Source organism: Lagopus leucura, unplaced genomic scaffold (assembly GCF_019238085.1).
Source record: "Lagopus leucura isolate 7727_CA_CO unplaced genomic scaffold, USGS_WTPT01 Super-Scaffold_100012, whole genome shotgun sequence".
NCBI lineage: Eukaryota > Metazoa > Chordata > Aves > Galliformes > Phasianidae > Lagopus > Lagopus leucura.
Window position 1 is genome coordinate 21,159,246 of NW_024962267.1, and position 13,178 is coordinate 21,172,423.

The following is a 13,178-nucleotide window of genomic DNA, read 5'->3' on the forward strand; positions in this document are numbered from 1 at the left end:
CTTCACTGATCATGCTACATCCTGGGTACAGGGTAATTTCATATAAATTCATGTAACAGTACAATACTGATGAAAAAGTCATTTACAGAGATATATACACCTAAGATGTGCAAACAGCAATGAAAAGGCAGTGACTCCACCAGCATACAAATAATATGCATTTTACTACAGAATTAACTGTGTAATGCCTTCTAAGCATCACTACTGAAAAGCTGCCTACAACAATAATCATCCTAGCAAGACCAGTTCAAGTTTTCATATTCTGCCAATGCGTGTGCTGTCCTTTCATCATGTAACTAACCTCCAGCAAACCTGAAATACCATTGATTTTCTGATGTACAAGCAAAACTAAGCCCCAAAGTTATATCCTTACATCCTTGCCAGTTGCAGGATAAAAAAAACAACAACCAACAAACCCTCCTGGCTGCTTTTTTTCTCGATTTGTTGTCCATCACCATCATATCATTTACAGGAAAAGGTAAGGCTCTACCAATTACTCTAGTTAATAATATGTATTACTCCTCTGAGTTAAGGCTGTGACTGCTTCAATTTTTATGTCCTTGCATTATTGAGATGAACTTCATGATAATGTACAGAAATCAGACACATTTCAAACTCATACATTTTATCTACTGCACTAGATGGGCATCTACTTTGAAACTGGCATTATGATTTACTTCAAACAGACTTCCAAAAAACATGTTGCCAAAAATTGTTTATATAATAAGTAATGCAATGTTTCCTATTGAAACTATCCTTAGAAAAAGAAAGGCTGCTGCTGTCTCTTTTGTTGAAGATTAACTGCTGAGCTCCAGTAGCACAGGTCCAGACTGTCATGACTTACTTGTGCTTTCAGTTCACCTTGGACTGACAGCTCTGCAAACACATCCATACTCACATGGATTAGCTCCATCTGCCACTATTAACATTCGTAAGGAGCTTAGACTGACATCTCTCTGATCCCTCTGTGCCAAAAGTGACCAGTGCATATCACGTGATTTTACTACAGCAACACGGGCTGAAAATAACAAATAAAAATAATAACAATTACGGCATGTGTGCAGAATAAAGACAGAAATCATGTATCTACACAAAAATATACATTTACAAAACTAGTTACAATCTACTGGCATTTTACTGCAATGACATGTGCACATTCAATGTCTCCAGATGGATTTTTGATAGAATCTAAACACTTAATATGAACTCTAGTACCATGACAGTAAATACAGTTGCCTTTAAAGACCTATCACAAGAAGACAGCAAAGTCAATCATCAATCATTTTTCAGGACTTTTACCACTATAATGCAGTACCTGTTTGCTGAAGCTGATGTGTAACAGTGGCAAAGGACATCAGCTAGATTAAACACCAGTGGCCTGCCACACAGTAGGCATACCAACAGATTTTTCTCAAATCAGTTAATGCAACAATATTTTAAGGTTACCTTTGTATGAGCAGACTTTCTGTATCCAGGAAAGTGGATTAACCTTCATTAATGCATACGGAATACTGATGACATGCATTCTGTTCATAACACTCTGAGAAAAAATATTCAAAAATAAAGTTTGAAGTGACTGGGAGGCAGAATGTATCAATGTCTTAAAAAAATAAAGAAAAAAAATCAGAGCTATCAGAGCTACAGCACATCCCTTACATCTAACTGTTACTTATGAGTACAGCCAATAGCAGGCAAATTATCTGCACAGTTGGTTAGTGAAAAAGGAATACTCTATTCTTAAATGCATAAACAGTGAAATATAGCTTGAATGGTTTATGACCTCATTCTGAAGCACTGCTCCAAAGAGAAGATTCTGGTTACAGTGGTTTTTTTTTGTTCAATCAAACACTTACTGTTAATACTCCATGCCAAAGGCCAGCATCTCTTTTGAAATCCAACACATTTGTTAGAGTTTCCGCTAAAATCAAAGGAAAGGAAGCAGTTTTATGAAAACATTTATTAATTTAAGATATTTGTGCAAACAACTATGAAACTTTCAACACACCTAACAACTCAAAACTATATTGCCATGTCTTTTTGTCTATAATACAGGATGCTTTATCATGGAATCATACCATACAATGGCTTGAGTTGAAAGGACATCAAGAATCATCAAGTTCCAGTCCCTCTGCCACAGGCAGGTTTGCAAGCCACTACATCAAGTACTAAATCAGATTTTCCAGGGCCCCATCCAACCTGGCCTTAAACACCTCTGGGCAGCCTGTTCCAGCACCTCAGCTGTCTCTCAGTACCTGAAAGTGCCTTAGTTATTACAATCACCTTAAAATCACCATTAAATTCTTTGTAATAATTTTATCTATGAGACATGATATTCAGTTTAATACTATTTTGAGTGCTTGTTACCTTTGTCCAAAAACTACAGATTGAAACTCTGATTTTGATGCCAATTGAAGAAATTTTCAACTAAAAGTGGTTCAACTGTATTTGAAAGAATCATATTAGTGAGAAATACTACCACAGCTGTACTGAATTTTCTTCAGTGCTTTTCTCTGAGAAGTTTGAACTTATGTGATTCCAAACATAAATCAAAGTTTGGCATAGGATCTAACCAGATTATAGGAGGACGTCTTTTACTAATCAAGTGAAATCTACTAATCAAGGATGGAGGATGATTGAATTTAAAATAAATGTTTCTTCAAGTACCTGTTGTTCTTGTTTAGCTTTCAAAAAATACAAGAGCATACAAAGCTATTTCCCAATTAATAAAATACTCCAGTAAGCCAGCCACATATCCATTCAGTCCCTGCACAAATGAGAGCTCCAAGAGTAGTGGAGAGTATGAACCCATACATATGGAAATGCGCATCTTCTATACCCTCAAATATTTTTGACCTTTAGGAAAAGTGAACTGCATGTAACCATGTTAGCTGGAAAAAGCATTCAGCAGTTTCACAGCATCGTACGACAGATTCTGTATGATATTCACACAGAAGACCTGAAGTTATTTTATGGCAGGAAACTTGATTTTGTGACATAATTTTCCTGAACAATGAAAGCAGTAGGTGTCATTTTGAAGTTATACCTAACTTACCTTCTGAATACCCACATGCCTGAGTCAATGCGTGACAGTGTGCCAGCATGGAAGCATGAGATATAGTAATGCCCACTGTGCTGCCTTCTTTACTTGTTTTGTACTGAAAAGAGAAAGTTTACACACACATTACTTTAACAACAAATACAGAAAGTAAACAACAAATACAGAAATGTACAGTAGTGACTGAAAGGATAAATAGAAGAGGCAGATATTTACATTTTTTAAAGAAAATAGCTAATGTAAGAGATGCAACTTAAGTTCAGAGAACACACTAACACCCTACCCTAATGAAACAAAGTGTCCCAGGGATCCCAAAATGCCAATTATTCCCGGTCTTTAGTCATACTCAGTATGACAGTTTTCCCAGTAATTTTGAGAGAAAAACTCTTGCTCCACAATTATAGATATTACAGTCATCTCTTCTGTAGCATCAGAAGATCGAAGAAGGAAGATGCATTGTGACTTAAATGGGAACAGTGTAACAATATGTTAAGCATATTATACTGGATCACCTCAATATAAGCAATCTCAGCACTGGCATCCCGTAATTGTGGATGCCAATCCTTAGTTGGTTTTGCCAGATGCTTCCCATCAATCACAAACCAAATGAGACGAGGCCAACCTTCAAATTAAAAAAAAAACAAAAAACAAAAAACAAACAAACAAAAAACAACAAACAGAAAACCACAAATTACTGTCATTACACTACCAAAATCTTTTTTTTTTTTTCTTTCCCCAGTACTCCAGGATAACAATATGAATCAAGCTATGGCTGCAGCATCACAATCCTGATGGAAGAAGGAGGAGCACTAAGTGCTCTCTTGACAATAATGGCAATTCTTTATACGTAAACTAGAAGCTCGCAAGCAGACTCAATGAGGTGGCTTAGCAGTAAAAATCAATATATACATTGCTTATACTAAAACAGAATTTGAGTACTTTGAAAACATACCTTTGAATGTAACCACCTCACCCGTTTGAGCTTTAGGAAGGCCTTTCTGACAAGCATCAGTGGTTAAAGCGAGCGTTACTCCACAGCTGCCCAAAAGAAAGCCAATTTGTTGGCTGCCAGCATCCTACAGAGAAACCATATTATAGCAAACTCACAAATAATCAGTTTACTCACAAATTGCACAGTTTACTGCAATTTTTCCATGTTTTGAAAATACTAAGCCAATCTATACCACAGGGAAAAAGAAAGGTGCAAAGACCTTTCATGATAGCACTGAAATCTACGCTCAAAATACAGTTTTGCTCAGGGTGAACTACGTCAGATTAGGGAGTAGTCTGGTAAGCAATGGTAGAACGGAAGAATGGAAGAATGGCTGTGCACAATTCTCCAACCCTGTAGGAAGTTCATATGTTTCATCAAGAAACAGAGCCAGTTTGATGTTGTTTCTGAGACTTGAGGCACCAAACAGCAGAGCCTGTTCTACTTGCCTCTGTTCCCACTAATCAGTCTGGGAGCTGAAAATATTGCACCTCAGTGTTGAATTTTGAGGAAAAAAAACCCACAGATCTTTTCCAAAAGAACATATTAGAACAATTTCTATAAGGACGCATCCTAAAATAGTAAAATTAATAGGTTCACAAAATTTTGTCCCATCTCTTAGAACATGCACTTCAGTCTACTAGGCTCTGGAGAAGCAGAGTGAGTCATTCAGCTGATGCACTGTACTGCTTTCAAAAGTGCAGGCTTGGAGGGATCCCATGTAAGATCCAGGTACCACCCATCCCTCTCCAATTCATTTATGAAGCTATGAATTTTTTGGATGTATTCGCCTACCTTTCTTGTCAGCGGAACTTCTATTGGCACAGGGATAAGTTCTGCCAGGAGACATCCATAAAACGCCACCATAAACATAACTGGATCACTATTAGGAAATACAAGAGCTACCTACAAAAATACATTAGAATGACATGAAATGCCTTTTGTTGTCATTTGGGTGGCACCTTTTTTAAAATCTGTGGGACAAAAATGTCACAGCACTATCCAGGTTCACAAAATAGGAAGAGAAATAGTGAGAGCTGTGATTACACATAATATTACAAATTACAGTATTACAAAGCTGAAGCTGTTCCTCACTCTCTATTTTATCCATACAGATGACCTCAAACAAACCTACCCGGTCTCCAGGCTTTAGCAGTGGTTCATTCCTACTGGTTAGCTTGTTTAGCAGGGTATATGCTAACTTCAAGCTCCGACTCCACAGTTTGCCTAAAGACGAGGAAGAAATAAAAAAATAGAGGCTTAAATTGCAAAATTCAGCCAGCAGTTGACAATATCTATATACAAGCAAGCTGGTTGTATTAGAACAGAATTAGCAGTTACATTAGCAAATACTGGGGAGAATCAAACTGCTTGGCCTAAAAAGAAAAACCCTAATCTGCACAGAAATTTAACTAAAATTTAATAAACAGAGGTTAGGAATAAATGCCATATTATGCAACACTGTGAAAAGCCAGTTTGGTGCTTTACAGCTTTCCATAACACAGAACAAAGAAGTTATCCAAGCTTTTAAATTAAAAGACAAAAATCTAACTACTTATTGGAAATAGTAAAAACAAATAAATACATGAAATTCTTTAACATGTAGCTTTCAAAAATAAGAACAGTGATTAAAAAAAAATAAAGCCAACCATTTGTTCAACAATGAACATCTGCTTCTTTCTTCCAGTTGCCATCAATACCTACCATAGGTAAGTGTATAGACAGCTTTCCCAGTTGTATCCAATGCAGTCAGACAAGGGGCTTTTGGCTGGGTAGTTCCCCAGCGTTGCAAGGCTGCAAGCAGAGAAGGTGGCCAGCTGGTCACCACACCGACAGGTTCACCTTTAAGTACATTCATCTGGTTTCCTTCAGGCTTCGGTTGATTTGGGTCAGGCTGTTGCACTAAAATCAGAAAAGAGTAAAGTGGGTGAATGTGGGTCTTCACCAAATGTGCAAATTACACTTAAGACTGTTCTACAAACCATACTCATCCTTACTCACAGCTTCTCAATGCTAGTGCTTCTCCCCTGCTTTATGATGATGCTAACTTAATCTTCTGTTGGCTTCTTAAAAAATAATCAACTTGTAGTTCTGATTCCACACTGCTTAAAAAAGATGGCCGCAGGAACAGAACTTCAATCCTGAGTTCACTCCTTTTTCCCTCCTGTGAGACATTATTTTCTGCTGTTTGTTCTGCACATCTATTTGAATGAAAGCCTACACCAAACCAAGAAGCATTATCAGAAAGAATGGCTTCAGCACCAATTGGATGTACTTTCACTGCACCAAATTTTCAACAGGTGATGAAGAATGACTATATGGCTCTGTAACCTAATAATGCAAATCAGCTGAAACGCTCCTGGTATTACAGAGTATCTTGGTTGATTTTATACACTTCAACGTTAAGTTTGCCTGAAAAATCTCCACAGAAAGAATAGAACAGCAAACACTTCACATTTTAGAGCATCAAATAAACACTACAAGGAATCTAGCAGCAACTGCTGAAGATACAGCACTGAGAACGGAATTTTCATTTACTCTTGAAGAGTATGAATGGAAAAAAATCTATTCTCTATGCATTTATAGTTGCACTATAGTTTTATGCAGTACATATATAACACTGCACAGTCTAAGTATTCAGTTTCTCTTAACCTGTAAAATAATGAAATATTCTATATTCCAAACAGAAGATATTAACATACATGCAGACAACGTTAAACTAATGAATTCCAGTTAAAAGTAAGCAACCCTTCTCATTTAAGTGGACTCGGACACTGATCAGCTAAAAGACATCTTTTCAGAACAGGATGTGGGGGTTGTGCATAGAAAATAAGCTGCCTGCAGGTAAACAATTGTCATCACACTGAGCCAAACTGGGCTGAATCAGATTTTCCAAAGCAAGTGAGGAATGTCAAGTATAAGAACATACAGCAGGAGGGCTGAGTTGGAATATTATGCTTCACTTTTACACTGTGGACAGAATGGTCATATGTTACTGCAGTTCTATCATGATTATTGTTTCTCTTTAGGAAGAAAAAAAGAAAACAACACTTGCTAAGCCATATCAGTTCTTTCTTGAATTGCTTACACTAAGAGTGAAAATTGGATTTAAAAGAAAATTAACCTTCTAGTAGTTCTTCAAAATCATCAACAAAAAACTCTTTCAAAGGTGGGCGCTTTGGTCTTTTCAAGGTATTTAGAAGCTGCTGGATTTTAGAGGACACTCTGCTATTCACTGGGACACCTGCCAAACAGAAAGGATGCACTATTTAACATGTATTAATAAACATACAAAACACATGTTTCCACATTGCTGACAACATTATTCCAAGCTCAGCACAGATTTCAGGTGGAAGAGTCATTCAAAATGCATAGCTTGTTTGGGTAAAAAAAGCTTTAAACAATATCAGTTTCACATATGGATTACAGTGCAAGGTTTTCATAATGGAGGGCTGCAGCAGGAGGATGGTCTCTGTAAACAGATCCTAGCATTGCCATGTGTCAGACCAGAGATGGCTCCCACCAGTCCAAAAGGGACCCACTCCTGGCCAGAGCTGAGCCATGAGTGATGTTGGCTGTGTCTCTGGCAGCAGATTTAAGAAAGAGGAAAAATGCTGTGTAACAGCAGCTGGGAGAGAATGGTGAGAAATGAGAGAAGCAGTCCTGCAGCCACCCAGATCAGTGCAGAGAGAGGGCAGGAGGTACTGCAGGCACAGACCAGACCTCCGTGGGCAGCCTGTGGAAGAGCCCACAGTGCAGCAGGGAGATGTGGCCTGAAGGATGCTGCAGCCCCATGGAGACACTGCAGATACAGGTCCCAGCCTGGAGCTGCTGCCTGTGACTCTGGACTGCTGGAGCAGTTCTAGCAGGATGGACCCTGCAGTACCAGAGCCATGCAGGAGCTGTGCATGAAAAGCTGCAGCCCGTGGAAAGCCCGTGCAAGATCAGTTCAGGAAGGATAGAATCATCCCGTGGGAGGGACCCCACACCGAGCAGGGACACAGAATGACTATGGGGCAGTGGCAGAGATGAAGTGCTGTGGGTTGTGCTGCTTGAGGGGAAGATACAGTAGACAGTGGATGGGAGAGAAGGGAAGGCATTTGTAGTTTCTTTTAGTTTCTCACTGCTCTAGTCTATTAGCAACAGGCAATACTATATTCAACTCCCTGCACTGAATCTGTTTTGCTTGTGATGGTAATTAGTGAGGGATGACCCTGTGCTTCCCAGTGGCAGAACACAGGAAATGCAAAACAGCCTTTCCTTTGCAGACTGACATATGCACCATACAAATAAAAATGAGGAGTGGGCTTTGGAGGAGGCATGGCACATGATGGGTGTCAAGCTCAGTTCTGCTCATTCAGAAAAAAGGACACAGACAGTTGGAGGTTTATAATGCAATTACCATCTCCAGTTTCCAAAATGCTGCTGTTATAGCCTCTGGGAACTCCTCGTACTGATGCTACTTGTGGACGCTCATGATGCAAGTGTTCCACCAGACCAGTGGTTACATCAGGAGGTGCTGAGTGGTTATCTGTATAAATGTGAGAAAAACAAACGAGCCCATCAATCGTGTTAATGCATCCAATGTTGCTTCTTACAGCACTTTTGCTGCTCTCCCATTTTTGACGAAATTCTTTTCTTTAATCAAATCATAACCAAAATCTTAAGGAGGGAATGAGAATGCTGCATTGAATTCTGAAAGGAACCGCTTTGCCTTCCCAGAGGGGAAACGAGCTCCACCTAATTCCAAAGTGACCCAAGGAAATTCAGACATAAGTTACAGGATGATTACATCATCCTTTTCCTTTAGCAGCCTTTCTTACCACGTTTTTCAGTCAGTCGATGTATCTGTTATCAATGCTTCCTACTCTGGGGTACAGACCATCCGTCCTTCACAAGCAGTACTAGTGAGGACAGCCGGGTTACCTGTGATGTGCACTTACAAAACTGGTGCAGATGTCAACACTGAATACACTTCGGTGCACCACTGATCAAAACAGATTAAGCACAGGGCTTCCTGAGGCATGACGTGGTCATGTAGGCCTGACATCACAAACTGTTTAATTTCAATGGTGTGTGATACAAGCAATTAATACTTAACCATTCTGTAACATACACAGGAAAAGCAGAGCAATTCTCGTGAACTCAAAGTATTGAATAATCACCCTGTAACAATCTTAAGGCAAAAACTTGCATTACTTGGAACTGTGCTATGCCTCTACACTACAGAAGAACACTTGGGAATACTGTCATTAGAAAACCTGTGATCTACTTTATGGAATGGTTTTGAAGAAAGTATAGGGAAGGAGAGTTCAAGTAAGGAATACCTGAATTACCGATATCAGGAATTACTGATATCAGGAATTGCAGACCTGAAATATTCAGAATCCTAATGAATAAAAATTGGATTTCAACAGGGAAAAGCTTACGAACAGAATGCTGCGCCACGCTAGAAAACTGCATGGAGTCATACAGCTCACTAGTGATAGGCCTTGAAGAATTTTTGTGTGACAGAAATTCTGCAGCAAGAACCAAAGCCTGATGAGATACAGACAGTGCTGTGAAGTATGTAATATTCACCAACTCATTTTTAAGAAGCAATTAGCCCTAGGGTAACAAGTGCTTATAACTCTGCTCACAGATTTCCAGAGCTTATAGATAAACAGCTCTAAGCAGTTTTAGTAGGATCATCAGAAGAAAACTTATTCTCATACTTTCTAGCAATCACCACTGCAATGACAAATCTTGTGTTAGAGAGATCTGTCACATTAGGTATTAAGCAGGACCACAAAATTCCTTCATTTGGGTAAGGTACCAGAAGGACAAAGTATCTCTTGATTTAATAAGTGTTGGATTTCAAACCAGTAACAATAAAACATGACAACTATGAGTAAAACTGATCCATATAGTCTTCACAATACTTCACAAGGTTTATAGAAAGCCCAAGTATTCAGAATAAACTGAAAGGCCCTTGATAAGCACTATACAGCTTCATTTATTTTTTTTAAATTGTATTAATTCCCATCTTTACCAAAGTCCTAAAACACTGACTTCATAAAGCCTACTAAATAAGAAAGGAAACACAATCCAAAGTACCTGGGCCCCATAGTGCAGTATCAGCCCACTGTACTTACAAACCCTGGATAGATTATTAATGAGTAAAGCTTTCATTCCTTTAATATACTAGCAAGAACTATGCTCAGAGATGTAACTGCAGTATGACTTCATCAGTGGAAATCCTCAAAATACCATTCTGCATAGAAGATGCTGTCACCACTAAGCACTAATGTGACCCAAAACGTGAACCTGTGGCATGCATTTGATGTGGCATGCATATAGGTACATACATCAAAGTCACAGCAGAGAATAAAACACACATACACACTACGAAGTCCAGAAGCCATATTTAAAGTACAGGAATTGAAACACTGAAAGAATGTGAGTTTTGCCATGTATATTCCTGTTAAGAAAAAGCACACACATGCAAAAGACAGATTTTTGAAATACAAAAGTTCTGCAACTAAATGCACAGAAAGTAACACAGGGAAAAAGGTATTTGGGAACACTTATAGAAGAGCTGAGTTCAAAGAAATCACACCAAAAATGAGAATGCTTGGGAAAAAAAAGAACATTCACAATCATTTCCAACTGAAAATGAGCACATAAAAGAGCTACATGTGGAGGTGCTGCTCCATAGCATTCAGATATCTCATAAGCATCTCACAGCCAAGTTTCATGCAGATCAGTGTCCCTAACCCAGAAGTGGAGTGCAGGAGTGCTTATGAACAACTTCTCTGCAGCCCACACCTACTGTGTCCTGCACAATGAAGAAAACTGGTCTTCACACATCTGCCCTGAGAAGACAGAATTCCTTTTATGCATCCACAAGGAATAATTTCCGTCTTCAGGACTTACGCTCAGATGAAAATCACATTAATTTCATTAATTATATAGGCATTCTACTCATAAGTCCATGAAAATCCATGAAATGAGTCTCTCTTGCCTAGAGATACTTTGTCAAAGCACTGAAAGAGAAATGGGGAGCAGCCAAAAAATCATGTGAACACACTTGTGACTTGGAGACCAAAGTTAATGGGATTCAGACCGTCAGTTACTGATTAGAAGAGACGGAGACAATAAATGCTAATGATAAAGGCACTAACCCGAGAAAAAAATGCACGAGATACAATATAGAAAATTAAAAGCAAGGCATCAGACAGAGAGCAGTCTCTAAGGAAGAACCTTATAATGAAGATTCAAATACTACAGAAAAGCCCTCACCTAAGCAGAAAGCTGGGTTAGACACAGACTGCTGTATCTCATTTCATCTCTTGGAAATTACTCAATAAAAATGGACATTTAAAATAAATGTATTAAATTCTACTGGAACAACAAAAAAATAAAGAGAGCACACTAGCTCAGCTACAACTTAACACAGAATCCCTAAGCCATTACTTCCTGCATATTCCTCTGCAAAAAAACCCTAGAAACGTCGTTTCAAACACTCTCACAATCTCCTGTGGTGGTAACACAGCAATCAAAGCTCAAACACCTACCACATATCCCTGCTTCCAGCTAAGAAAGAGAATCCATAGGATCATTAAGGCTAGAAAAGACCTCTAACATCAGTCAGTCCAACCATCAGCCCATCAGTACCGTGCTCACTAACCATGTCCCTCACAGGTACATGTGGGATATGATCGATGAGCACAAGGTTTGTACCAGAGAGCAGTGGATGCATTTCCAAATCGTGCTTTTAAGTCTTTCAATAAACAGATTATGTGCCAAAGATCATGATCATCCATTTTCCCTGCTACTTCACAATAGCTAAGGAGGGAAATTTAAACTTTAAGAACACCCTGACACACTGCTACCTTTAGACATGTTAAAGAAAGTATTACACTAACATAACACAAGGCCCCAGACAACGTGCCTTTACTTTTATCGATGAAAGACAAGCTGCTTAAACAGGATGCATATTTCTATTTGACTTGATACAGCACCGTAACCTTGTACTTTCAATACTGCAGCCTACTGCTTGGGAATTTAATACAGACTTAGTATAAATTCTCCAGCATATGAAAACTGTTATTCAATACACACGTATAGAATATTTTGATGAAGCATAATATTAGAAATATGTAAGAAAGAAGGGTTATGTATTGCAGAAGTCAGTACATTCACTGAGGAATTAATAAAACTCATTTTACGCTCTAGCACATACAAAAGGCCTCCTCTGTGGAAATATTCCAGTGTTTATTGACAAAAAAAGCTGCAGTGTAAAAACAGAGTAAGGAGGGAGCTGTGTCAGAGAAGGGTCAGATGGAGGTGAGGAGAAGGCTGTGCCCCAGAGGGCGATGGGCATGGAGCAGCTCCCAGGGCTCCCAGAGCTCAGGGAGCATTGGGACACCAACCTCAGTCAAAGGGGCTGGGTTTAGGAGGCGCTGTGTGGGGCTGAGGGTTGGACTGGATGACCCTTGTGGGTCCCCTCCAGCTACGACTCTACGAGCTTTTAATCTCTGATCCTCCTTCCCAATAGAAACTATAATTACATATTTATTTCTCTTTACTGAAATTTCAAACCATTCCACTGTGCAATGTTAAACATCTAGCCTCTTAAGTGCTGGACTTTGAACTGCTATGTAGGCCTTGATATTGCATACGATTTTCACGATTAAATACTCTGGATGGATAGATCTTAAGAAGCTGGTTGTGAAATTTGATCTCTCTTTACTGTATAAAGCTTGAGATATTCGCTGTAACACGTTGCTGTGTTACATTTTACACATACTATTCTTATCTTGCAAGCTTTTACAGTTATGATGGAATTTCATCAACAATCTTACACGAACTTCAAAGGTTAGTCATAATTGTATTTGTGAATTTTAAGGAGATAAACATGATCCCTATGAAATTTCAGACTGTCCTCAAAGCAAGGCACAGAAATACTCCATTTTACTTATGCCCACTAAACACAATAAATAAATGCAAATTTCCTTCTTAAATCAGATTTTGAGGGCAGCAGACATCAGTGGCTCATTCATACTGTTCCAGTGCCTCCTGTACACCAAATACTTCCCAGTGATCCAGCAGCAACATTCAAAGTCCATAAGAATAGTATGAATAAAAGTT

At 38.8% G+C, this 13,178-nt stretch overlaps 1 protein-coding gene across 3 annotated transcripts in view; it reads right to left on the minus strand.

The window, feature by feature from the left end:
* The window catches only part of DIP2A (disco interacting protein 2 homolog A), a 98,501-nt gene that overhangs the window by 32,602 nt on the left and 52,721 nt on the right, over nt 1-13,178 (minus strand). For all 3 annotated transcript variants that reach the window (XR_006179564.1, XM_042874390.1, XM_042874389.1), the window contains exons 6-16: nt 8,449-8,577; nt 7,171-7,290; nt 5,751-5,948; nt 5,182-5,273; nt 4,842-4,952; nt 4,008-4,131; nt 3,568-3,677; nt 3,053-3,155; nt 1,854-1,918; nt 1,447-1,540; nt 899-1,018 (exon numbers count right to left, since the gene is read on the minus strand). Coding sequence is in view for 2 of the 3 variants with exons in the window: in XM_042874390.1 (XP_042730324.1) it covers nt 899-1,018; nt 1,447-1,540; nt 1,854-1,918; nt 3,053-3,155; nt 3,568-3,677; nt 4,008-4,131; nt 4,842-4,952; nt 5,182-5,273; nt 5,751-5,948; nt 7,171-7,290; nt 8,449-8,577 (1,266 nt within the window). In the remaining variant the exon portion in view is untranslated. The remainder of the gene's footprint in view (nt 1-898; nt 1,019-1,446; nt 1,541-1,853; nt 1,919-3,052; nt 3,156-3,567; nt 3,678-4,007; nt 4,132-4,841; nt 4,953-5,181; nt 5,274-5,750; nt 5,949-7,170; nt 7,291-8,448; nt 8,578-13,178) is intronic.